The sequence below is a fragment of the Miscanthus floridulus genome, chromosome 7 (genome assembly GCF_019320115.1).
Source record: "Miscanthus floridulus cultivar M001 chromosome 7, ASM1932011v1, whole genome shotgun sequence".
Lineage (NCBI taxonomy): Eukaryota > Viridiplantae > Streptophyta > Magnoliopsida > Poales > Poaceae > Miscanthus > Miscanthus floridulus.
In genome coordinates, this window is record NC_089586.1 from 130,339,976 (window position 1) to 130,365,303 (window position 25,328).

Genomic DNA, 25,328 nt, shown 5'->3' on the forward strand with positions numbered 1-25,328 from the left:
TGAACTCATACTAATATGAGCAAGTCTTCTATGCCATAGCCACCCAAGTGTTATTTTGGTGAATAGGCAAGTCTTCAAATTTGCATCTTCGGAGGTGAAGTCCACTAGATATAAGTTGTTGTATCTAAATCCATTGAATATCACTTGATTATCATCTACCTTGGATACAACAACCCCCTTCTCGGTGAACAAGCATTGGAAGTCAAGATCACATAATTGTCCAATGGATAGCAAGTTGAAACTCAATGAAGCAACATAAAGCACATTGGAGATGGAATGATCATTTGATATTGCCACTTTGCCCAATCCTTTAACCTTGCCCTTTGAGTTATCTCCAAATGTTATTTTCTCTTGTCCATCTACCTCTTCATCTAGTGAGGTGAACATACGAGGATCACCGATCATATGTTGAGTACAACCACTATCAATAACCTAATGACTTCCACCGGTCTTGTAGTTCACCTACACACAAGAGATTCAAGCTTTAGGAACCCAAAATTATTGAGGGCCCTTCACCTTCTCAACAAGTAACTTAGCCACCCAAATCTTCTTAGGCCTATTCTTGTTAGGGGGTCCTAAGAATATGACTTTCATCTTTCCACTAGAATCCTTTCTAAGCATGTAGTGGGCATTGAAGACAAAGGGTCTAGCATGCTTGGGCAAGGGTTGTGGCGGTGGAGTTTGGCACTCATGAGCAAAGTGGCCTTCTTGTCCACACTCAAAATATCTCTTTGGCTTTGGCTTTGGCTTTGATTATTGTTGTTGAACTTGAGCCTTCTTCTTCTCTACACTTGCCACATATCCAATTCCACTTCTATCCATCTTCATGATGGTGTTCATGAGTAGCTCACTTTGGAGATGCTTGCCTCTTGCAAACTTGCTCAATCCCATCTTGAGATGCTCTTTCTCCATCTTGAGCTTCTTGTTCTCTTCCTTGAGAATATCATTGTTCTTCTCTTCCTTAAGCTTGTTGTTCTCTTCTTTGAACTTTTCATTCTCAAGGATCAACTCTTCATCATGATCAAGAGTTTCTAGCACAATGGTGTTGTGGCTTTTCATCTCTTCAAGATCTTTCATGAGCTTTTCATTTGTATTCTTGAGCTTGACATATTCATCATAGTCATTGCACTCAACCACTTTCTTGCCTTTGCCACTAGATCCTTACTCAATGCTCTCATCAATCAAATCATCACATGATATAGCTATATCAATCTTAATAACATGGTTAGTAGCATCATATGGCTCATTTGGTAAAAATTCTTGAGCAATAACAAGAGTATCATGATTGATCTTAAGAGTAGTATATTCATCTTTTAGCTTGTTGTGGCTAGTGATGAGCTCATTGTGCACCCACTCAAGTTTATCATGTTTATCTTTAAGCTCTTTCTTAGAAGATTTGAGCTCCTTGAGTTTGGATGATATAGCATCATTTGTTTCTTTAAGCTCAACATTAGCCTTTTCCAATGTATCGCATTTAGCTAAGAGTGAATCATTTTTAGCATCAAGCTTTTCATTTTTAGCTCTACTCTTTCTAATGATCTTAGTGTATTTTCTTAGTATTTTGACAAGATCATCATAGGAAGGTGAATCATCATCATCGCTATCGCTATCATCATCACTAACTTGCTCATCATCACTACTATCATCATTATTAGTTACATTGCGTTCACCCTTGGCCATAAGGCATAGGTGTGTAGAGGATGATGGCGATGGTGGAGGTGAAGATGAAAGATCAATAGCAATGGCGGCCACCTTCTTATTGTCACTATCATCATCGGATGATCTACTAGATGGATCAATATCCGTGAGCCAATCACCGACAATGTAGGCCTTTCCACTCTTCTTCTTCTTATGGAAGTCTCTCTTCTTGCCATCCCTCTTCTTGTATGGCTTGTTCTTCTTCTTCTCATCTTCATCTTCATTAGTTGAGTCATCTTTCTTGCCCTTGTTCTTATTCTTGAACTTGTCTTTCTTGGGCTTGGTGCATTGATGTGCTAGATGACCAAGTTCACCACAATTGAAGCAATTCATTTCGGAGATTGGCTTCCTTCTAGAGCTTGTGAAGAACTTCTTCTTGCCATCAAACTTGATGCCACTCTTGTTTAGCTTCTTTAGCATCTTGGCGGCTTTCTTCACCATGAGAGCAAGATTTTCATCTTCATCTTCTTCATCACTTGAGCTCTCATACTCAAGTCTTGCTTTGCCCTTATTTTGGCTAGCTTTGAATGCTAAGTCCTTCTCTTTCTTCTTGGTAGAGGATGAGCCATCTTGTGATGTGATGTGCATATACATCTCATGAGCATTGATTTTTTCCAAGATTTGTGTCGATGTAGCGGTGGAAAGATCACCTTGGTGTAGCATGGTCACAATATGCCCATATTTGTCAATGGGGAGGACACTCAAGATCTTTCTCACAACGTCAGATGGTGACATTTGAGTAAGTCCAAGCCCATTGATTTCCTCTACAAGAACATTCAAACATGAATACATCTCATTAGCACATTCTTTGGGAAGCATCTCAAATAAATTTAGCTTTTTAATCACAAGATGATAGTGTTCCTCACGCTCACTCTTGGTTCCCTCATGGAGCGCACAAACGTTCGATCATAGTGCATGGGCGTCTTTGTGGTTCCTTACGTGGTTGAACACATCTTTGCAAAGGCCTCTAAAAATGGTGTTTCAAGCCTTTGCATTCCACTTTTCATAATTAACCTCATCGCCTTATAAGTGTGTAGCATCCCGAGGTTTTTGGAAGCCTTGTGAGGCGGCTCTAAGAATACCAACGTCTAGAGCTTCTAAGTACGCCTCCATACGGATTTTCCAATATGGAAAGTCATCTTCCTCAAAGAAAGGAGGAGGTACATCCCCGTGAGACATCTTGCTCTAAGCGGTTAAGCTTAAAAACATGAGCACGAGGCTCCAATACCAATTGAAAGGATCAAGATGCCCAAGAGGGGGGTGAATTGGGCTAATTCTAAATTTTCTTGCAATAATTAAATCCTACGGTTAGCCCAATTAACCCCTTGTGCCTAGAAAAGTGTTTATATTAATCTAACGCACAACGGACTTGCAACCTATGTTCCAAACTTACTCTAGCATGGCAATTCTATGAATGTAAAGACAAGTATTGAATTGCTTAAAGTAAATGCTCAAAGTAAATAGAGAGAGAGAGGAACGCGGCGATGTTTTGCCAAGGTATCGGAGAGTCACCACTCCCCACTAGTCCTCATTGGAGCACCCACGCAAGGGTGTGGCTCCCCCTTGATCCGCGCAAGGATCAAGTGCTCTCTACGGGTTGATTCTTCGACACTCCGTCATGGCGAATCACCCAAAATCGCTCATAACTTGAGTTGGGTCACCCACAAGCTCCGCCGGATGATCACCAAGCTCCCAATCACCACCAAGCCATCTAGGTGATGGCGATCACCAAGAGTAACAAGCACGAACTCTCACTTGGCCACTCAAAGCCTAATGAGAACGGTGGATGCACACTTTGCTACTCTTGATTCACTAATGAGGCTACTCTCTTGGATTCACGAATCTCAATCACCACACTAGGACCTTGCTCTTCTTAACACTCACAAACGTGTTTCTCAGCTGTTGGAATGAGCAAAATTAACTCCACACACGAGTGGAGCTTCTATTTATAAGGCAGCCTGAAAAACAAACCGTTATGAGCCTCTGCGGGGTGACCGGACGCTCCGGTCATGTTGACCGGATGCTCCGATTAGTTCAACCCGCACACCAGTGTTTAACTGTTGACCAGACGCTATCAGGGTCCGATCACCATTGACCGGATGCGTCCGGTCGCATTAAACCCTCACTGGATGCTTACTGTACTCGACCGGACGCTGAACCCCCAGGGTCCGGTCAGTACTGACCGGACATGTCCGGTCGCAGAATTCCTTCTCTAGAACCTTACTGGAGTCAACCGGACGCTGCCTCTCAGCGTCCGATCGCACCGAACGCAATCACCTTGGTCAAATGAACTGACTGGACCCTACGGCCAGTGTCCAGTCGCACCGAAGCCAGCGTCCGGTCTGCATTTGACCCTCCATTCACTTCCAACTCTCGATCATATGTGAATGAAGTTTGCTCCATTGGATCTTAGGCAAATGTAGGAGCTACCTAGTGCTAGTTTTAACAAGTGTGCACCACACCTAACTCACTAGACTCACCTAGGTCAAGCTACCCATCCATACCTCCCTTAATAGTACGGCCAAAGGAAAAACAAAGTCCTAAACTACTCTAAGTGTCTCTCCAACTCCAATCGACACTTAGAACTAGTCATCCTTAACCTTGTCGTCCATCCTTTAAAAACCAAAACGATTTCCATCGTAGGGGCATGACCACCTCGATTGCCCAATCGATCTCCATTACCATGACCTAACTTAATTACCTCTGCAAAATACACGTTAGTCATAGTAATCTTGTATTGCCATTAATCACCGAAACCCAACTAGGGGCCTAGATGCTTTCACCATCGATGGGGGATCAGCGTTACGATAACGCTACAAGGGAGACTCAGCTCTGCCTCTATAGAGGTGCCCACCACGGGGCTCGAACAAGACTCGGTTCTGCCTCTGCAGAACCGAGCCTCCCTCGGGGGCTAGAAGGGGGACCCCCCCTAAGTCCCAGTAACCGTTTTTAGTCATTTTTCAAAAAAATTTCTACGCCAAACTCTCTCGCGTACTCTGGCAAATCGATTATAAAAAACCTAAGGACCGAAAGTCTGTCTTAGGGCCAAAAGGCTGGCCAAGCTGTGAGACAGCCTACGCCTCTAGGCTACGGTAACTCCCTCACCACCTTTTTGCCCGAGGGGCAGCTTAGGCTTTGAGGAAGTTTTTTGCAAGTGATATGTTCAAAGACGAGACAGAGGGTAGAGGCTCGGAAATACAATAAAAAATAATTAAAAAGCGTATACACATAAGTACTTCAAAAAGGTCTTGACGGCCACAAGCGTTATGGTACAATAATGTAAGTCCTAATCTATTTACATGGCCCCTTTGGCCCAGGTCAAAGCTCAGGGTCGCTAGCGTCGGCGATCAGCGTAGGAGGAACCACCTCCTCTTCGAACAGCTTGGCCAGCGCCGTGCCAGGGGCCTCAGCCGCCTCCACCAGCTTCATTACCTCTTCCTCAGCCTTCTCGTCATCCTTAGCCATGACATAACCGTCGCTGATGGCCTTGAGGTTGATGTTAGCGTAGTGCGAGGAGACAACGGCCAGGGCACGCTTGACGCCCGTATGCAGCACCCCTGGAGCCGCTCGTGGACTCGGCCGCTCAACGCGATCAGGTGGCTCCCGAGGGAGCTGTCCGACTCGACCCCTCTAACCTCCTGGGCCTCGCAGGCGGTACGGGTGGTGCTCTACAGCACGTTGCACTCCCGGATCTTGGCCTCGAGCACTGCTTGCACTACGATGGAGGCCTCGGCTACCCGGATGACCTCCTTCTCCAACCCTGCGCCAAGACAGGCGGGATGGGGTCAAGCACGAAAGAAAAACAAGCCAAACAGAGGCGCAAGCCTATGAGACTCACCCTCGGCTTTCTCCCTCCAGTTTTGGACCTCAACCCGAGAGGCCTCGACTGTAACACCCTAGGTGTTTGGCTTCCACTAATTGCATTTCATCTCATAAACATATGCATCATCTATGTCATCATGCCATTATCATTGAAACATACATATGCAACATTCGCATATTCTGGTTGTTTCATACTTTATTGCTTATGAATGGTGGTAGTGCAACATGTGAATACAACATGGATTTCTCATACCTTGAAACATGGCAATATGGTAGTAATGTGACAAGTATAAAATGACAACAAGGTCATGAAACATGTGAAACATTGCATTGCAACATTAGGTGAATTGCTTGTTTTGTTGTTTCATCACATGTGATCAATTGAAATGGTATGACAATTGTGTAAAGTGGTTGATCATGGTCTAATACACCTTAACTACACTTAGGGTAATTGTTTGGACATTGTTCATGTAGATCAAAATGACAAAATTGCCCTTTGGGAGAGGTTTGACTTGAATTGACCCTTTGAGTGCCACTATTTGACTATTTCAAAAGACCAGCTTAGAGACTTTGCATGGCTATGCACTCTTTACCAAAGTTGTAGCTAATTTATCAAGGAACAAAAGTTGTTTTATGATCATCTCATGAAAATGGCTAGAACATGCTCGAACATGGCCCATAAGTCAGAATTTCATGCTGGTTTCATACTTAGAAATTTCCTAAGTCCTTAAGTGTTTTGCAGTTTCGTGTACCCAACTTTTTCACCTTGTATCTCCCTAACAAAGCCAAACCAGCTTGAGCTCCAAGGATAAGAGTTGTAGTTCACATATAGATGATCAACTTTGTTAACTATGGCATGATCTAAATCAACATGGATTGGGAGCTAATCACCGTCAAACTTGCTCTGTCAGTCATCGTCGGTGTTCACTGAATCGCGATTTTCAGAAAACGTTCAGTGAACGTCATGGCCGACCGGCGCAGGAGCCGCTCACTGCGTGGCGTTCATGCTCGGCCGAAGCCACCACGTCGCGCATCCACGCTCCAAAAGAGGGCCAGTGCCTACCCGAACGCACCGCCTGCCCCATTCGCTTCCCTCTCGCCTTCTCCGCGCGCAGCGCCGAGTCCACAGCCGTCCGCCATTCCCGACCGAGCATCGCCGTCGTCGTGTGCGCTCGCCACCGCGAAAACGCGTTGCCCAGCTCGTCTGTGGCTTCGCCGTGATCCTCTCTACCTTCTCCACCCCACCGTCGATCCAATTGTGCCTTGGTAAGGGCGAAATCGCAGTTTCCTTCCACCGCCGCCATGGCTGACCTCGCCGGCGTTGATGCTCCACGTGGCCAGTTGCCACCGTGGCCTTCCTGTCCTATCTCTTTCTCGCGCTAGGTCCTAGGAGCGCTGCTGAAGCTCGTAGAATCACCCATTCGAGCCGTAGTGCCATAGTCTCACCGGAGCCGGCCATGCCATGGCCGCGCGCCGCCGTGCTCGTCGCCAACCCCGGTAGCCACGGCAATAGCAGTGATTGAGGACACCGCTAGATGCGCATTGGCATGGCGAACGTCGTAGCACCGCTGACCTCGCCAGAGGAGCCACCGGCGACGAGCTACGCCGCCGTCTCCTTCTCCTCCCCTGCCTGTTTCTCTGTTGCGTGGGTCCCGCACGTCAGCGGCCGCGGCTGAGGTGGGAGCCTGGCTAGGCCGCGCCGTTTTTGGGCCGCGCCTACGCCTGCGTCACGGGCCGCCATTTCTTCGGGCCGGCCCACCAGTAGTTGAGTAGGTTTTCTTATTTTGTTTTGTTTTATTATTTCACAGATTTGTGAACATATTCAAAAATATGTAGCTCTTAGATGGTAGATCCAAATGATGTGGTTCTAATTTTGTTGAGTTCGTGACAATGTCTAGTTTCTACTAAAAATATAATCCATGCCATGTTCTGTTATGAAAATGGGAGTTTCTATTTATCTCTTTTAATCATGCAAGAAATAGGGGTAATTATATCTTTTTCTAGGTAGCTCCAAATGGCATGAAATTTTTATGGGGTACTTCTCATATCATGAACAGCTCGTAGTTAAATTTTCATAAATTTTGGACACTGTATGTAAAAGATAGAAAATTATCTTGTTTGCATAAGTGGATCTTGAGTGAATTTTCATAATTTTTCTATAGATCCAGTTAGGGTAAAAATTTGTGGGTCCTATTCTTATGCTAGAATGATACTAGGAAAAATAAGAAATCTGTTGCTTGACACTTTTCAATAGGGTTTCCTAATTATGCTAAAAATAGACATGCCACCTGTTATTTTGGGTACAGCAAGTTCTGCTTGCCCAATGGCTTTGAAATTTTTATGGTAGTCTATGTAAAGCATGAGATAGCTACTGTAATTTTTGTAGATTTTTATGAATAGTTTGACTATATATTGCTTTAATCACCTAATTAACTAAATAAATTTAAAAAGGATATTAAATAATTTATTTAGAAGTTGACACTATACTTTCTAGTGTTCCACTAGTCGGTGCAACCAGTTGGTAAACTTGATTTGGTCAAATTATGCTTTTGCATCATCATTAAATAATTAAGTTAGTAACCCTGTCATTTCTGGACAGATTCTAGGTTTACTGAAATTCGATTTGGTTAACGTAAGAATCATGCTTTGATGTTTATAATTGATTTGTAGAGAATTTCATAAGCTTTCCACAATGTCCTCATGCAAGTCATTTGGAATTGTAGAACTTTGGTTGTGATTGAATTAAGGGACTACTTGTGTGCATATGAAACTTTAAATGTTAATTTATGTATGCCTTTACTATTTCTAAGTTTGTGGTAATGTTCCTAGGTGTTAGGCCTTTAACTGAAGATGGGCATCTTTATCTTAGGTTATGCAAGTTAGGTAAGTTGATCTTGTTCTTTAAGTTAAGTTAGATACATGCTTAAAGTGATTTGAATAGAGCTATTTTACTCGGTAAACGGGTGTCCAGTGATGCTTTCGTAAACACTTACTGTGATTCATTCATCATTAGCATCATGTCGTTCCTTATGCATCCATGATATTTATCTTATGCATTGGCATGCAATAGGTGTACCGGAGGGTGTGACACTGCTAGAATTCGAGGAACCGAGCGAGCAGCAGCAGCCGACACCGGAGGTTCAGGAAGTGCAGCCTTCAGGAGAAGTGCTAGATGAGGTCGCCGTTGAGTGTCCAGATCACCGTCCGTGCAACTTTGTGAAAGGCAAGCCCCAGAGCATATTAAGCCTCCTAATTTCCGAAATGCAGTTACAGTATTATTGTTACATAGATATATTGTTGCATTAAGTTTAGGTGTTGGATGCAAACACTTGCTGCATTGGTTATCCAATCCTTGTCCAGATATTGTTACCCTGAATCCTATGTAGCTCAAGCTCGTGTAGTGCTTAGCCCTGCTTAAACACGGTAGAAGTCAGGTGATTTTCTGTCACCTGCGAGATATAGGAAGATACATATGGCACGGTTGGCTATATTTGCTATTGTGGAAAAGAACCAGTCTTAATTTGAAATGGAGACCGGACGGAGGCTTGCCGGTTTGCAGTGACTCCGTCTGTGTCGATTAAGGACTGAATCTTGGAGCCTTTCCTGTTCATGTTGAATGCATGCCTCTCTCTTAGTTGGCCGTGTCCAAAGACCGACCGCGAAGCCGAGTAGCTCACCTCAGGCCGGGAGTCGATAAGTATAAAGTGCGCCTCGGAAGGGAGCCGTAGGCGTGAGTCCAAGGGCAGGTGATTTAAAAGTCCTGATTGTCCTGGCAGAAGGGTAATCCCTGAGAGTGCGGGCGCTGATCAAACCCGCGACGTTGGTTCCTGAGTTGTCCCAAAGGTGACCCACGGCTACCCTTGCAAAGTATGCTAGGGTGAGAAATACCCCCTCAGCTGAGTTGTAATTCGATTTGAGTCGCCGTCTCTCCCGGTTAGTGAGAACTTGACGGGCTTATCTCCAAAGTAGATACACTAAATAACATAATGGTTCGTAAAGGATGATATGATGATGACAGCCTTATTATACCTGCTATGGTTAATATTGTTTACTCCTAATAAGTGAGTGCTCTAGTATAGGTGCTAATCTAGTGGACAGGTAAATAATGATAAGCTTGATGCTAAGTTTAAATTGGTTACTATAATCATAAGCTCTTTATGCAACTGTGTCAAGCTAGCCCACCTAAAAAGCCTTGCATGATCCTTGTGTCTTTGATTTCTGGTTTTGACGGGTAAGTCTAGCTGAGTACCTTCTCGTACTCAGGGTTTATCTCCCACCTGTTGCAGATGACCAGTTCTACTTTGGTTGCTGCAAGTACTTCCTTCTCCCAGCTGGGGATGAAGACTAGACCATTGGGCGTGGTCTCTACTAGTTCTCGTACTTGATAATGCTTTTGTGGGACTTGACTCAGACTTGGCAATGTATTTGAAAACTATGATGTTTTGTACTAAACTATGTTGCTTCCGCACACTCAAACTTGGTTTGTAATATGTTATTTGAACTCTGATGGATGTAATTCGAATGCTACTTGTGAAATATTGTAACGAATGATGTGTTGTGTTGAATCACTATGATCTTGGTTTGTATGTCGAGAGTTGGTTGAAATCCTTCGTGATTTCCGGACTACCGGGATCTTGGGAGCTTAAGTATAGGAATTTGATCGCTTCGGTGATTATTTTTGTACTTACGTTCTTATGATTTGGTCGGTTCTATTACATCGGCCGCCCTAGAAGCCTCCCTCTCCAGCTCTACGTCGCATTGGGGAGTCAGGAGTCGAACGCAAGAAAAACAAATAAAACAAGGGGCGCGGCTCAATGGGACTCACCCTTGGCCTTTTCCTTCTAGGCTAAGGCCTCAACCCGAGAAGCCTTGGCCACCTTGAGAGCCTCCGCCAGGGCACCTTTCATCAGCAGGTGCACGCCCTGCTCCGCCCCCAGCTACCCAGTGATGGCCTTGGCAGAGGCCTCCACTTATTTGGCCCGAGACCTGAAGGTGTCCCGCTCGTCGGCTACCCGGGTCAACTCCTCTAGCTCCTTGATCCGCGCCGCCAAAGGGGCGGCCTACTCCCGAGCCATGGCTGCCTCGGCCTTCATATCAGCATAGTGAAGGCGGAGGTCCTCCACCTCCGCGCTCTATGCCAATAGAAGCTCATTGGCATTGGCGAGCAAGTCCTTCTGCTGCCGGAGCTGGTCCTAGACGTCCCTCTCTCGTCGGAGGAACAACGACTTCCTAAGGGACCGGGCCTCGAGCTCCTGGATAGGCAGAACAGACGTCAAGCACTACGAGAAAACTCGGGAAAAGACGACACAACACAAAGAAAAGAAGGCGCGTACCTAGGCAACATCGGGCAGGTCGTCAGCCACGACGGACAGCGCTGTCCGCAGAAACTACTCCGCCAGACGGTGGAATTGCTCGAAGGAGTCCTAGCGCCCCCCCTCAGCTACGTCCTCGAGGGCGAATAGAGGCTCCCCCTCAGGGTCGTCCCGGCTCCGCCACAAGACACGCGGGCTATCCCACCCATGGGGCTCAGGTTGTACCCGGATGAGGGCTGAGCTCCCCTCACCAGAGGTCGGAGCTGGCTGCTCTGCGGTGCTGGCCGCCTTGGCGTCCGCCACCTCCTTCCCCCGGAAAGTATTGTCGGAGGAGATCGAATAGACCTCCACCTCCCAGGTGCTCCCCTGCGATGGCGGTGGGTCTTGGACCAGGGGTGGTACTAAGGCTTGCCCCGCCTCTGTCTCCGTATCCTAGGCCACCGGCTTCGTCACGCGCACACTGGCCTCCGCCACCTCGGCTTCAGAAGGCCTGGAAGCCCCGGCCTCCGCCGCTTCAGCCTCGGAGGTCCTAGGGGCCTCGGCCTCGCCCTCGGTGGCCTCAGCGACTGAGGGCGCCTCGGCTTCATCTAACTCACGGGCCTCAGCCTCGTGGGGCATAGGCGCCTCCTCCCCCGCTTGCTTCGTGGCTGCCTCGGTAGCCTCTCCTTGGGCGACTGGCTCCTTCGGGTTGGCCCTGGCCGACACTACACCATGCTGTATGGCGGCTTGCGCCTCTACCACCCATTGGGCGGTGGAGCTGGTGCTCACCTTGAGCACCTTACGTGGCGCCAGGGCAGGCGCTTCCGCCTGATGCTTTTGGCTAAAGGCAAAGCACTCACGAGGTCAGCATACGGCCAAAGAACGAGTGGAAGATGCTGCAAACTCCATTGACAAAACACTTACCTCAAACGGGGAAACAATAGCTTCCATACCGTGTCCCTCGTCCTCGATAGTGGCAGTGGCAGCGGCGGTTGTGCGGCCCCCGTGTCCGTTGGTACCGGCCGGCCCTCGCCGGGCTCCAATGCCCTCTCAACCCTCCACAGAGGCTGTTGGGTCGCCCCCACTGTCGCTCGCTCCACCTCCACCATCGAGCCCATCAGGCTGACGGCGCGCTTCCCCAACGCCCGTGTCTTGGGCATGTCGGCCTCGGCCTCGGGGCAGGCGATCGCTAGCCCCGAGGCGTCCTCTCCTCCTTCTCCTGGAAACGCCGGGCCACTCGCCGATGCCCTGGGCGTAGTCCCCCTGACGTCAGGGAGATGGTCCAGAGAACCCCGCCCCACCTCACTCTCGTCGTCATCACTCGAAGAATCCATCGATGATGGTGACGGAGATGGCTCCACCGGGAGACCGTCGTGCCTCTGCTACCGGCGACGTTTCTCCACCTCATCGCGCTCGAGGCTCTTCCTCTTACGCCTTGCCTCCTCGGCGTCCTTCCACTCCTTGTATGCCTCGGCATGCACCCTGTTTGCCACCTCCCGCTCTGTGTCCTCAGGGATGGGCGACAGGAAGGCTCGCACATCCCTCATCCCCTACAGGAACGACAAACGCAAACAAGGGAACAAATAAAAAATGTAAGGAGCAAGGAGGCCTCGGGGGCCGCAGCGGCGCGTGACTCACTAGAGAGATGTACCCCCATGACGGGCACATCGGGAATGGGGTCAGACCACTGCTCCTTAGCCACCCCTCCACTGTCTCTCTCACCCAACGTAGAATCTCCTCGTCAAAGAGGGCGATGGCGGACAACCGGACGCCATCGATCGGCTCATCCGGTGTCATCTTGAATAGGCGCTGCCGCCGAGCCATCAGTGGCAGCACCCTCTGGCGGTGGAAGGCCACCATGACCTCAACCGCCATAAGGCCGCGGCTGCGCAGCCTCTCCAGCGCCTCCAGGAGCGGCCGCAGCTTGGGCTGATCAGCCATCGGGACACCGTACCTCCACCTCTCCGGCTGGCTCTCCACAACCCGCCCAGTATAGGGGGGAAGCCCGCCGTCGTCATTGCGGAGGTAGAACCAGCTGTTGTACCAGCGACGGTTGGACGACGCGAGCTGGGCCGGGATGTAGAGGGGTTGCCGGTCTTGGCGCACTTAGAGAGTGCAGCCACCGGCCCTCAACGCCTTCCGCGTGCCCATCATGCCCGCCGTCTTGGTGGTGAGCCCCACCCAAAAGAGGTGGAGCCACAGCTCCTAGTGGGGGCAATGCCCAGGTACCCCTCACAGACGGCGACGAAGATGATCGCTTGCGCAATGGAGTTGGGGTTGAAGTTGTGGAGCTCCACGCCGTAGTAATGTGGGAGCACTCGCATGAACCGGTCCACCGGTAGACCGAGCCCGCGCTCGTGGAAGGCCACGAAGCTCACAATGTAGCCATCATGTGGCCTCGGCTCCGGCTCGGCCCCTGGAGCAATCCACTCCGGTCTGTTAGGGTCGGTAACCGGGCAGAGGAGGCCGTCGTCGACAAGCGACTGTAGTGTCGTCGCAGACACGTCAGACAGACCCCAAGGATCCGCCTGGACGACAACAGCACCGCCGGCCATGGGTATGGTGGAGAATGCGGCTAAGATGGTAAGACATGCTCTCGCTCTCTCTCTCTCTCTCTCGCCTTTCCTCCCCCTTCTCTCTTCTCCTCCCCGGTGCTCTCTTCATCTGTTCTTAGCAACCGCTCGAGGGCAGAAAGGGCGAACGCAGGCAGGCAAGGTAAGGAGGGGCGGGGTGAGGCTCATCACATATTTATGAGGGAAGGGGCAAAACGGACGGGCGACAAAACCGGGGAAGTTTCCCTCAGATCTAGCACAGTTAATCCAGATCTGACTAAACCGCCCACGCGTCCACCTTTTCCTTATTAACTGTGCACACACAGTAACGTCCCATCCACAGATGTCATGTCGCATCCGACCACAGCGATGGCAGGCACCGTTCCGTCTCCTCGAGGACCGCCTCAAAAGGCGCACCTACCGTTGTCAGCCGACGGAAGGGGAATATCCCCCACCCGATTCCTTTTGGACTAAGGAACTAGGCACCGAGCCTGTTACGGTCCAGGGGTTCAAAGGCTGGGCCCCCGAGGGTCTCGACAGCCGCCCTAGGACAAACAGAGTTAGGGATGACTATGGGCGAGCCCGTACATGGCCGAGGCCCAAGTAAGCAATTGCTTGAGATACCCTAAGTCGTGTCCGAGACCGCAGGGAGGTCTCTGAATAGGATCCCACCGTAGGGAGGCACCGAGCCCCCGAGGCCAATCGAACGGCCCTAGGACCCACTAGAGAAGCCCTCTAGTACTTTTTGGAGTGCGTCTCTAGACCACTAGCCGACCCCTATCGAATGGGACATAGGCCTCCACTTGGACTTACCCGATAATAGCTCACCGGAGGTGTCACTGCTTGCGCCCATCGAGGGTAGCCTGGCACACTCCATCCTCCTTCCAAATAAAAAGGATGCGCGAGGGCCGCACAAAAAAGATAGGAAAACTCCTGATGGCCCTCTTGCTCTGAGCAGAGGCTCGGGGGCTCCTCCTGCAACCAAGCCGAGGCCCAGCAACCCAAACTCGCACTCGGGGGCTCGACAAAACACGATAAAAGGCACCGAGCCTGTTACGGTCCAGGGGTTCGAAGACTGGGCCCCCAAGGGTCTCGACAGCTGCCCTAGGACAAATAGAGTTAGGGATGACTATGGGCGAGCCCGTACATGGCCAAGGCCCAAGCAAGCAATTGCTTGGGATGCCCTAAGTCGTGTCCGAGACCGGCAGGGAGGTCTCTGAATGGGATCCCACCTTGGGGAGGCACCGAGCCCCGGGGCCAATTGAACGGCCCTGGGACCCACTAGAGAAGCCCTCTGATACTTTTGGAGTGCGTCTCTAGACCACTAGCCAACCCCTATCGAATGGGGCACGGGCCTCCACTTGTACTTACCCGATAACAGCTCACCGAAGGTGTCACTGCTCGCACCCACCAAGGGTAGCCTGGCACACTCCACCCCTCCTTCCGAATGAAAAGGACGCGCGAGGGCCACACAAAAAAGATAGGGAAACTCCTGATCGCCCTCTTGCTCCAAGCAGAGGCTCGGGGGCTCCTCCTGCAACCAAGCCGAGGCCCAGCAACCCGAACTCGCACTTGGGGGCTCGACAAACGCGATAAAGGGCACCGAGCCTGTTACGGTCTAGGGGCTCGAAGGCTGAGCCCCTGAGGGTCTCGGTAGCCGCCCTAGGACAAACAGAGTTAGGGATAACTATGGGTGAGCCTGTACATGGCCGAGGCCCAAGCAAGCAATTGCTTGGGATGCCCTAAGTCGTGTCCGAGACCGGTAGAGAGGTCTCTGAATGGGATCCCACCGTAGGGAGGCATCGAGCCCTCGGGGCCAATCGAACGGCCCTAGGACCCACTAGAGAAGCCCTCTGGTACTTTTGGAGTACGTCTCTGGACCGCTAGCCGACCCCTATCGAATGGGGCACGGGCCTCCACTTGGACTTACCCAATAACAGCTCACCTAAGGTGTCACTGCTCGTACCCACCGAGGGTAGCCTGGCATACTCCACCCCTCCTTCCAAACAAAAAGGATGCGCGAGGGCCGCACAAAAAAGATAGGAAAACTCCTGATCGCCCTCTTGCTCCGAGCAGAGGCTCGAGGGCTCTTCCTACAACCAAACCGAGGCCCAGTGACCCGAACTCGCACGCGTGGGCTCGACAAACGCGATAAAACTCTTCGCTCAACATGAGAAAAGCCCCAGGAGGAATAAATCCACTCCTCCAGGGCCTCGGGGGCTACACCCGACGGGTGCGCTCGCGCGCACCCACCGAGGCCTCGGGTACGAAATACCATCCCACCAGGAGCTGTCGCGAGCCAAGTCTCGTCAAAACCCCAGGAAGAGCGCTCACACTCTCCCTGAGGCTCGGGGGCTACTGTCGGGTACCATAAAAGGGGTCCCCTAAGCAAGAGCCGAAAAAATCGCTTAGACCTTGTAAAAATCAAAACTAAGAGACAACCACCGACAAACCCCCACCTTATCCAAGGCTCGGCTGGACCGCCTGGCCCACCTCGAACAATATCCAGGCTCATCCGAAGCGGGCTCGGCCTAGAACGAAACCAAAAGGCCTCGGACGAGGTGCTGACTCTCCTGACTCTCCGCCTCGCTTGAGGCCCCGAACCGCAAGGCCTTGGATGAAGTGCCGATTCTCCGCCCCGCTTGAGGCCCCGAACCGCAAGGCCTCGGACGAGATACCGATTCTCCGCCTCGCTCGAGGCCCCGAACCGCAAGGCCTCGGACGAGATACCGATTCTCCGCCTCGCTCGAGGCCCCGAACCGCAAGGCCTCGGACGAGGTACCGATTCTCCGCCTCACTCGAGGCCCCGAACCGCAAGGCCTCGGACGAGGTACCGATTCTCCGACTCGCCCGAGGCCCCACGCAAGGCCTCGGATAAGGTACCGATTCTCCACCTCGCTCGAGGCCCCAAACCGCAAGGCCTCGGACGAGGTACCGATTCTCCGCCTTGCTCGAGGCCCCAAACCGCAAGGCCTCGAACGAGGTACCGATTTTCCGACTCGCCCGAGGCCCCGCGCAAGGCCTCGGACGAGGAACCGATTCTCCGCCTCGCCCGAGGCCCCGCGTGTAAGGCCTCGGACGAGGTACCGATTCTTCGCCTCGCTCGAGGCCCCGCGCCACGAGGCCTCGGACGAGGACGTCACATCCAACCAACGCATCCAACCACTCCCACGACTTCAGCCGAACGACGGCTCGATACAGCAGAGTGGCCGACAGGATGGGAGTCACATCGACGCCATGTCATCCAGGACTGGACGGGGCAGGGGTTACCGGTCGCTGTGCCCACGACTGACACCCGTGCTGCACTGTGCTGCCTAACCCCACCTGCTCCAACGACAGCACGACGTGGAGAGTCAAGTCCGGGCCCCTGTAGCCTCGGAATCAACGCACAAGACCAACAGCTCTCTCCGAGCCTCGGCTATCCGCTTCCAGGCTCCTGTAGCCTCGGGACTCGCGTCCGCCGAGCCCCCCACAATAGTTCGGCCTCTGCACCGACTAGGCCTCGGCTCTCTACGTTGTCAACATACAACGATCGGCACGCCGTCCACAGTATGCGCCATGCCCTGCACCAAGCCATCACAGGACCTCCCACGCCGAACAGGATCGGGCGTGACCGGCGCGTCGCTCCAGTGCACCGAGGACAAGACCGCTCCGTCGACCATGCCGCCACAATGACAAGCTGCAGGGCTCGGACATGCCGCCTCTACTCACAAAACGCCACGTAACAAATCCATGTACCGCTCCCGTACCTCCCTTCGACTATAAAAGGGAGTGACCGGGGTCGCTTCTAGGCACACAGATACACACGGACGAGCAACGCACAAAGCTCTGTAACACACACTCCTCCGCACTGTAAGAGATCAACATCTCAAGCAACCCATGTCACTCTACGCAGAGACCTGGGACTAGCTCCCTCTCTCGCCCAGTTTGTAAGCCCCTACTACAAGCACATCGGTGCAAGGAATACGAGATCGCTCTCTCAGACCGGACGTAGGGCACCTATTGCCTGAACCAGTATAAACCTTGTGTCTCTTTGCATCACCATCCAAAATTAGAGGCACGCAGTACACTTTCACTAGTCGGTTGATGGCTCACCGGTCCAAAACACCTGACACTTTGTAGATGTAGCCGCGTACGCAGTTGGATCTGGGTGTAGACGTAGCCGCGTACGCAGTTGGATCTGGGTGAGGAAAATAATCAACCGCAATCTGATTGACTTAGGACAAGTCGACTGTAAGTGTGTTGTTGAACACTTGAGGGGTGAACATAGTTGACCAGACATCTCAAGGAGCGCCTTGCGGTATAAATACGGGCAGCCACCCTATAGCACAACACAAGGCGAGAGCTGTCGATGATTCACAGAGAGCTAGAGAGATGGAGGACCGAGGCTCACACACTGAGAGTCACCCCGTTCCAAATGCCCTGCAGCTTAATCATCGGCACTTGGGCAGCATCACCATGTCGTCCAGCTGCTGTGAGCAGCAGCTGGTGTGCGTGACCGGCGCCGGCGGTTTCATCGGCTCGTGGGTGGTGAAGGAGCTGCTCCAGCGCGGCTACCGTGTCAGGGGAACTGCGAGGGACCCTGGTGAGTGACTGACTCACATCACACCATCTCCTGCACTGCAATTCCCTTCTGCAAGTTCAGAGAGCTTGCTGTACTCCCCTCTGCTTTGCGTGCACGTGCTGACGTGCAGCGGACCGCAAGAACGCACACCTGCTGGCTCTGGAGGGCGCCAAGGAGCGCCTCACCCTGTGCCGCGCCGACGTCCTCGACCGCGACTCCCTCCGCGCCGCCTTCGCCGGCTGCCACGGCGTCTTCCACGTCGCCTCCCCGGTCTCCAACGACCCGGTCAGTCGTCGTCGGTGCTTGCTCTTTCTTTTTCAACAGTACAGCAATGCGCCACGTACTCTGCTCACGCTTCCTTGACCCGTCGGCAGGAGCTCGTGCCGGTGGCGGTGGAGGGCACCAGGAACGTCATCAGCGCCGCGGCGGACGAGGGCGCGCGCCGCGTCGTCTTCACCTCCTCCTACGGCGCCGTCCACATGGACCCCAACCGGTGCCCCGACGCCGTCCTCGACGAGACATGCTGGAGTGATTACGACTTCTGCAAGCGAACGGAGAACCTGTACTGCTGCGCCAAAATGATGGCGGAGATCACGGCGACGAAGGAGGCGGCGGCCCGGGGGCTGCAGCTGGCCGTGGTGCTGCCGTGCATTACCGTGGGCCCCGTGCTGCAGCAGACGCTCAACGTCAGCACCCACCATGTCTTGCGCTACGCCATGGGCACCAAGAGGTCCATCCCCAACGCCGTCGCCGCCTACGTCGACGTCCGCGACGTCGCGCTCGCGCACGTCCTCGCCTACGAGCGCCCCGCCGCGCGCGGCCGGTACCTCTGCATCGGCACCGTGCTGCACCGCGCCCAGCTCGTCGCCATGCTCAGGGAGCTCTTCCCGCAGTACCCCGTCACAACCAAGTAAGCACAGAGCCCCTCCTCTGCCGTCGTCACCGCCGAGCGATCAGCTCTGAAAACCTCGCGTGCTCGTCTTTATGTGATGCAGGTGCGAGGACGACGACAAGCCAATGGTGAAGCCGTTCAAGTTCTCCAACCAGAGGCTCAGGGACCTGGGCTTGGAGTTCACTCCGCTGAGGCAGAGCCTGTACGAGACTGTGGTGTGCTTGCAGCAGAAGGGCCACCTGCCTGTCATCAAACAAAAACTGCGTGCGTGCTTGTAAATCAGTGGACATGCCGGGATTTCCCAAAAGGGGAATTAAGTACAAGAAGACGGCATAAGAAATTTGAGAACCTAGTGTATTTCATGTTATTTTACATTTCTGCTAGTGTATTTCGTCGTTCAAATTTTTATACGGTTGTATAATTAAGATGCATTCTTGTTCTATATCATGGTACATGTAAAGTCGATAATGTGATGAATTGTTTGAGTATATAAGTTAATTGCTCACCTTTCATCTAGAGCAAAGCTGCTCTACGGTGGAGTTGATGGAGCATAGCTGGGAAAAAAAAAACTAGAGTAGAGCCGTCACAAAGAGGCTTTAAATTGGCCCATCTGCGTTACCTAATATAATAAGAGAACCCTCTTGCGAAATCAGGAATTGGGGACCATTACCATCTCTAGAGCTAGAATCAATCGGCAAGGCAAACTTTCACGTGGAGCCTGTATCGGACCTCACACGTGAATGGGAATGGACAACTCGAAACCTGTATCAAGCTGCATGCATGAACCAGTTCACCTCCAAAACCTAATTTGACGAGAAAAGATGACCAATTAACGTAACAACTGTTACACATGTGGCGTGATACAGAATAAGAATGTATCATAATTGTACAACTGAAAAAAGAAGAAGAAGAAGAAGAAGAAGCCAAGAACGCTTGTAGAAATGAAAAATAGCATGAATACACCAAGTTCTACGCATCATGATATGATAATACATCTGAAACGGTCTCCCGAATGAAAACGACTTCGTGGTGACCACTATCGTCGGGCTGTCTTCTCCTGATCCTGCGCTGCCGTCTACGTTTATTTACCCTGATCCCCAGTGCTGTTCTCCTGTTAGCTAGCACCCGTGGCAGCTAGCGGTCTCCTAATTTAACTCTACGGCAAGCCTGCCTAGCTCGATCTACCTCATGTGGAGGCGTTTCTCGTTCTCTTTCTCTGATCTGTTCAGCACATCAAATCTCTATCCTCTAGGAGAAGTTGAGATCTTTGAAGATCGGTTGTGCTGGGCCACCGGAGATACTCTTGACCTTGTTCCGGTACTGTTGTCGGGGGTGATACGGGAGCCCGGCCTGTATGGGATCTGCCCACCCAAAGCTTCAATATCGTCATATGATCCTGAGGTTGATGGAGGGAGATGAGCCGGAGAGGTGGTTGGACATCTATTTGCAAGGGATGATACTATTTGTGCCGGATGAGTTAGTACGTCATTTATTTACAACATCTTTTTTTCGCAACCGTGCCAAGGCATGTTTTTCATTAAACAGAAGTAAAGTTTATAACATTACAAAGATGACCAGTAATTGGTGATTACCGAGCCAAACAACCACTGAAGAATTCACTCGGTTGTGATTACGAATAAACAGCTTGGCGACAACATTGAGCTACCAGCACGGTGTCATATCTACTTGCAACATCGTCATTTAAAATTATTTACGGTCCAAAAATTCTGTTTAAAGTTCTCATATTTTAAAATTTAAATATTTGTGAATTATTCGAACGAATTTGGATGGATAAATGACCGAAACTAAACTTGTAGATCTCTGCTATCAGATCTACAACTTTATGGTTGATGACTGTTTCATTTGAAATTATTTGCGGTCTCAAAATTCTATTTGAAGTTTTTATATTTTGAAATAACCCAAATCAAAGTTGTAGATTTGATAGATTATGTTTTTAGAAAAAAAAAGTGTACCAAAGTTTAATTTATGATAATTATGAAACTTATTTTTATGATAAGAATAAAAAAAGTGTAGATAATATTTTAATAAATATAAATATTTACCAATAAGTAAATTTAAATATATAATTTTTTATAAATAACTAAAAAACTAAACTACTTTATTTAATTCTATTTTTGTCTAACTTTAGCATCTCAACTATAAAAACCGTTCGATTTTGACCCCCCGAGACGGAACGGTTTTGAGATGCCTTTGAGGTCAAAGTTTAGACTGTTTAGATAGTTGAGGACTTGAGGTGCGAAAGTTATTAGACGGTTTTGTAGTTGAGGGTTGAAATTAGACAAAGGTTGGAGTTGGTGGGATCCATGTATTTACTCCCAAAATCACATATATATATATATATATATATATATATATATATATATATATATATATATATATATATATATATATATATATATATATATATATATATATATATATATATATATATATATATATATATATATATATATATATATATATATATATATATATATATATATGAAACTCTTCTCTTCGTGAGCCTTACAGGGAAGAGGAAATATGGTAATGCAATGTTCCAAGTCGGTCCACTCCGCTGATGGTCTTCGCCAAGGTGATCTTCCTCTTGTAACCGATGGTCTGTCCAACCGCACTAATCAGCGATCACTCATCCAATTTCAATGGAGCGAACGATCTCGGACATGTCCAGCCAGTTTCCTTTTCGGGAAAGTGCGGTGGCGCTGAGCCATGCATGCCGCCCGTCCTCCTCCCCGCTTCCTTTCTCTACTGTGACGTTGCACTAAGAAAAAAGAAAAATATTTATTTTAAAATACTATAACTTCTGAATGGTATATCTGTTTTTAATTCCGTCTGTACCGGTATGTTCTATATGACGAGGCGAACAAAACTAGACCCCACTTTTATATGTTTCGAAAAAAAATTCTAGTAGCAATTTAAAATTTTATGCGTATTAACTTATAACATATAACTTATAGCATATAATTTATAACATATAACTTATTTACAAAAGTTATTAAACACAGAGAAACGAATAACTTATAGCATATAATCTATACCATATAATCTATAACATATAACTTATTTATAAAAGTTATTAAACGCAAAGGAACGAATTAACTTATAATTTATACCAAAACTTTAAAACACAAAAGTTATAAAACACAATTTATATGCAAAAAGTTATCAAACACAACTAATATACATAAGTTATTCAATACAGCTTGCCAACGTTGCTAAAAAAATTAAAAATTAAAAATAAATAAAATAAAGATAAAACATATTAAAAATGAAAAAGAATACTAAAAAATCATATAAAACAAAAACCTAATAGACTGCAGCCTCGTTGCGGAAAGCAACACAATGAGCGGCTCATTTAATTGGAATTGGGTATAGGGACGCGCGGCTCAGGATTATAGCATGTTCACTTGTTGGTTTCAGCCATGACTTATCAGTCAGCCAACATTATTTTTTTCTCACAACAAATTAACACCAGTTGAACTTATCAGCTCAGAAACCGACCAACGAACAGGCTGATAGTGTGTTGTTGGACGTGTGGCACGATCGAAGGTGTTGGCTCGTTTTCCAACGAGTAAGCGCTCATTCAATTGGAACTAGCCATTGTTGTCCGCGCTTCGCTGGCTACGGGTGATGTGCTTGGTATAGGAAAACGTCAATTCGTCATGTGTGGGTGTGGTGCAGTGCAGTGCAGCAGCACATACGATTCATGTTCAACTCATCCAAGTGGGTGCATGCGCATTGAATGCAGTAGGTGGATAAATGAGAAAAACATGTACTGCAGGCCATCTACCACCACCGTCTACCACTTTGGTGTAAGCAAGTGGACAAACATTTAATGCTTGTTGTCATATACAAATAGAAATTTACTATCAGTAAGTTCAAAAAAAATAAAAATGTATTATCAGTAAGTAAAAACAGATCGTGACTTTTAGGATCATAGTATTACCACTCCAGATAAATTCACGAGAGACATATGTTCGGCCTATATGAATCACTCTATTGTCCTTGCATACATTCAACCATTCACGTTGGTAGATGAACCAACAACTTATCCAAGTGGACGCATGCGCATTGAATACAGCAGCTGGATAAACGAGAAGAGCATATACTGCAGGCTAGCTACCGCCACCGTCCACCACTTTGGTGTAAGCAGGTGGACAAATATTTAATGCTTGTTGTCCTGTACAAATAGAAATTTACTATCAGTAAGTTCAAAAAAAAGTGTATTATTAGTAAGTAAAAACATGTCGTAACTTTTAGGGTCATAGTATTACCACACATCTCTCCAGCTAAATTCATGAGAGATATATTCTGTAACTAAACTAACATCACTTACTTTGCAATAGTAACCAACAAAAATGCAGTGAGTATCATGTACTTACTTCGTTGGTTTCATGTCTACATTGAACACGCGCGAAGTAGGTTGAAAGCAGGTGGGCACATTTAATGCCTCTCATGTACCGAAGGAACAAGGCCTATAGAAATTTCTGAGTCAAACCCAACAAAAATGCATACATAAAATAGCCTATAGAATTATCACCCGAGTAGAATTTAACCCCAAAGAGCATACAAAGGAGCTGAACTAAAACTATTCCAGTGATATGCAGTGAGTATCATGGAAAAGCAGGCAACCGACCAATCTAATTGGAATTTAAGAATCACAGCCCCGACGACTACGCAGCAATTGAAGCCTCCTCCAGCGACTTGCCACAGTAAACTCCACAAGAAAACAACTATATGTAAAAGTAGGCACACTACTTTTCCTCCTAGCATAACTGCTACAAATAAACACTACTACTAACAGCAGTCCTTACTATATGCTCACATTGGCCAAGATGGTTTCTTTTCCTGATTATTAATGTTGCGATTGAATGCCTGGCACTGTTTACTAAACCAAAGTCTACTTGTTTGGTACTTCCACCAAACCCAAGACATTTTAGTATGTTCAATGTTGGTATTTTGTACTCGCAAATAGTTATACTACAACATGAGCACAAAAGAACCGGAAAAGATAGCGTGACCTATCTGAATTAGGCTATTAACTTGTTAGGTATAATTTGGACTCTAGAGTAAACAGGAGGAATAGGAGAAGAACCTACCAAAGTAGGAGGCTGCATTTGCTTTGTACATATCCAGGCCGAAAAGAATATCCAGGCCGAAAATTAAACCCACCAAGATTAGAAAAATTAGAGGACTAAGAAACTTTTAAAAGCATCACAAATGATAGGATCAAAGAGCTGAACACTATTAATTACAATAAAAGGCACCCTAACTGTAGGTATGCGCCGTTAAATATTACCAATAACCAAATTCAGGCTAGTGCCTACTAATCCAAATAGAGATGGGAAATGCTGTGGTATTTAAAGTTGAAGCGTTGTGATGTTGTTTGTAACATTGGCAATGTCATATAATTCATGGTAATAGTAGAAAAACCGAAGCAAATCTCAGCATATCAAAATTGACTAACTAAGGCATGAAATTTTCAAGCTGACCACATTAAGCCAACCTATACAAAGAGCGGCACCATTCTCTGTTGCTGTAGCAACATGTTCCATACTGTTGACCAAGATGGAAAAATTGCACTGCTAATAAACATGAACAATATACAGAAATTAGGATCTTAGTAACAGTAATAGGATGTTATCAGTAGGATACCCATATACAAAAAGCAAATCTGATAGTGTAAAACTATTGAGATCTCAGTACTATAATATGGCCACTTCAGAAAAACAAAAACACATACTGAGCTATGCAGCAAGAGGATAAAAAAATAAAAATCTAACCCATCAAAGACCATGCCAGTTTCAGAAGAACTAACATGTACTGAATTATGTAGCAGCAAGGTAAGAAAAACTAAAACCTAACCCATTGAAGGCCTCGTGAGCAGCAATTAGGTATAAACATAAATTGCTCTTTGCCTCTGTTTACCTAAAACATAGGGAGAACGTGCAATATGCAGAAAAGAAATTTTAGACATCTCTCGAATGAAGATAGGAACAGTAAATTGTACGTAGTACTCAAATTATGAACATACCCATTTTTTTGCGATTGCTGCACGGACCAATATACCAAGGATCAGTGACTTTCAGTTGTCCCCATAGCACCCAAAATCGATCTCATGCATACCGAAGGAAGATATGGCAATAGGCTGCTACAAATTACATACCAAATAAATATACAGCCTACTAGTCTGAAGAAAACATTGCAATTATTAGTGCAACCGCAAGACTGGACGGAAAAAGATGAACGATCTTTCTTCTTATGAAGCAGCAGGCAAGCGTCGTCGATGGTGCCCAAAATGTCAAGGAAACGTTAACTGGGCCAAAATAAAAGCAAGTAGAGCACAAGGAAGCACAAAATTCATACCCAAAAACTCAAAGAAACAGGAGAGCCAAAACTGACTGCACACAACCAAAGTGTATGGCAATGTAATCCTTGGGAATAGGGCATCTGCTCAGAAATGGCAGTATATAATTTGGCGTCACAGG

At 48.3% G+C, this 25,328-nt stretch overlaps 2 protein-coding genes across 2 annotated transcripts; one reads left to right on the top strand and one right to left on the bottom strand.

Moving 5' to 3' along the window:
* Positions 1–11,264: 11,264 nt before the first annotated feature.
* On the bottom strand, positions 11,265–12,145 carry LOC136466283 (fruit protein pKIWI501-like). The gene is made up of 2 exons (XM_066464674.1): positions 11,736–12,145; positions 11,265–11,652 (listed from the first exon to the last, which is right to left on the bottom strand). The coding sequence occupies exons 1-2, from the start codon at positions 12,143–12,145 to the stop codon at positions 11,265–11,267; spliced, it is 798 nt and encodes a 265-aa protein (XP_066320771.1).
* A 5,549-nt stretch (positions 12,146–17,694) lies between these two features.
* Positions 17,695–19,261, top strand: LOC136464804 (cinnamoyl-CoA reductase 1-like). The gene is made up of 4 exons (XM_066463756.1): positions 17,695–17,948; positions 18,058–18,212; positions 18,302–18,837; positions 18,923–19,261. The coding sequence occupies exons 1-4, from the start codon at positions 17,738–17,740 to the stop codon at positions 19,095–19,097; spliced, it is 1,077 nt and encodes a 358-aa protein (XP_066319853.1). The 5' UTR covers positions 17,695–17,737; the 3' UTR covers positions 19,098–19,261.
* The last annotated feature ends 6,067 nt before the right edge of the window (positions 19,262–25,328 follow it).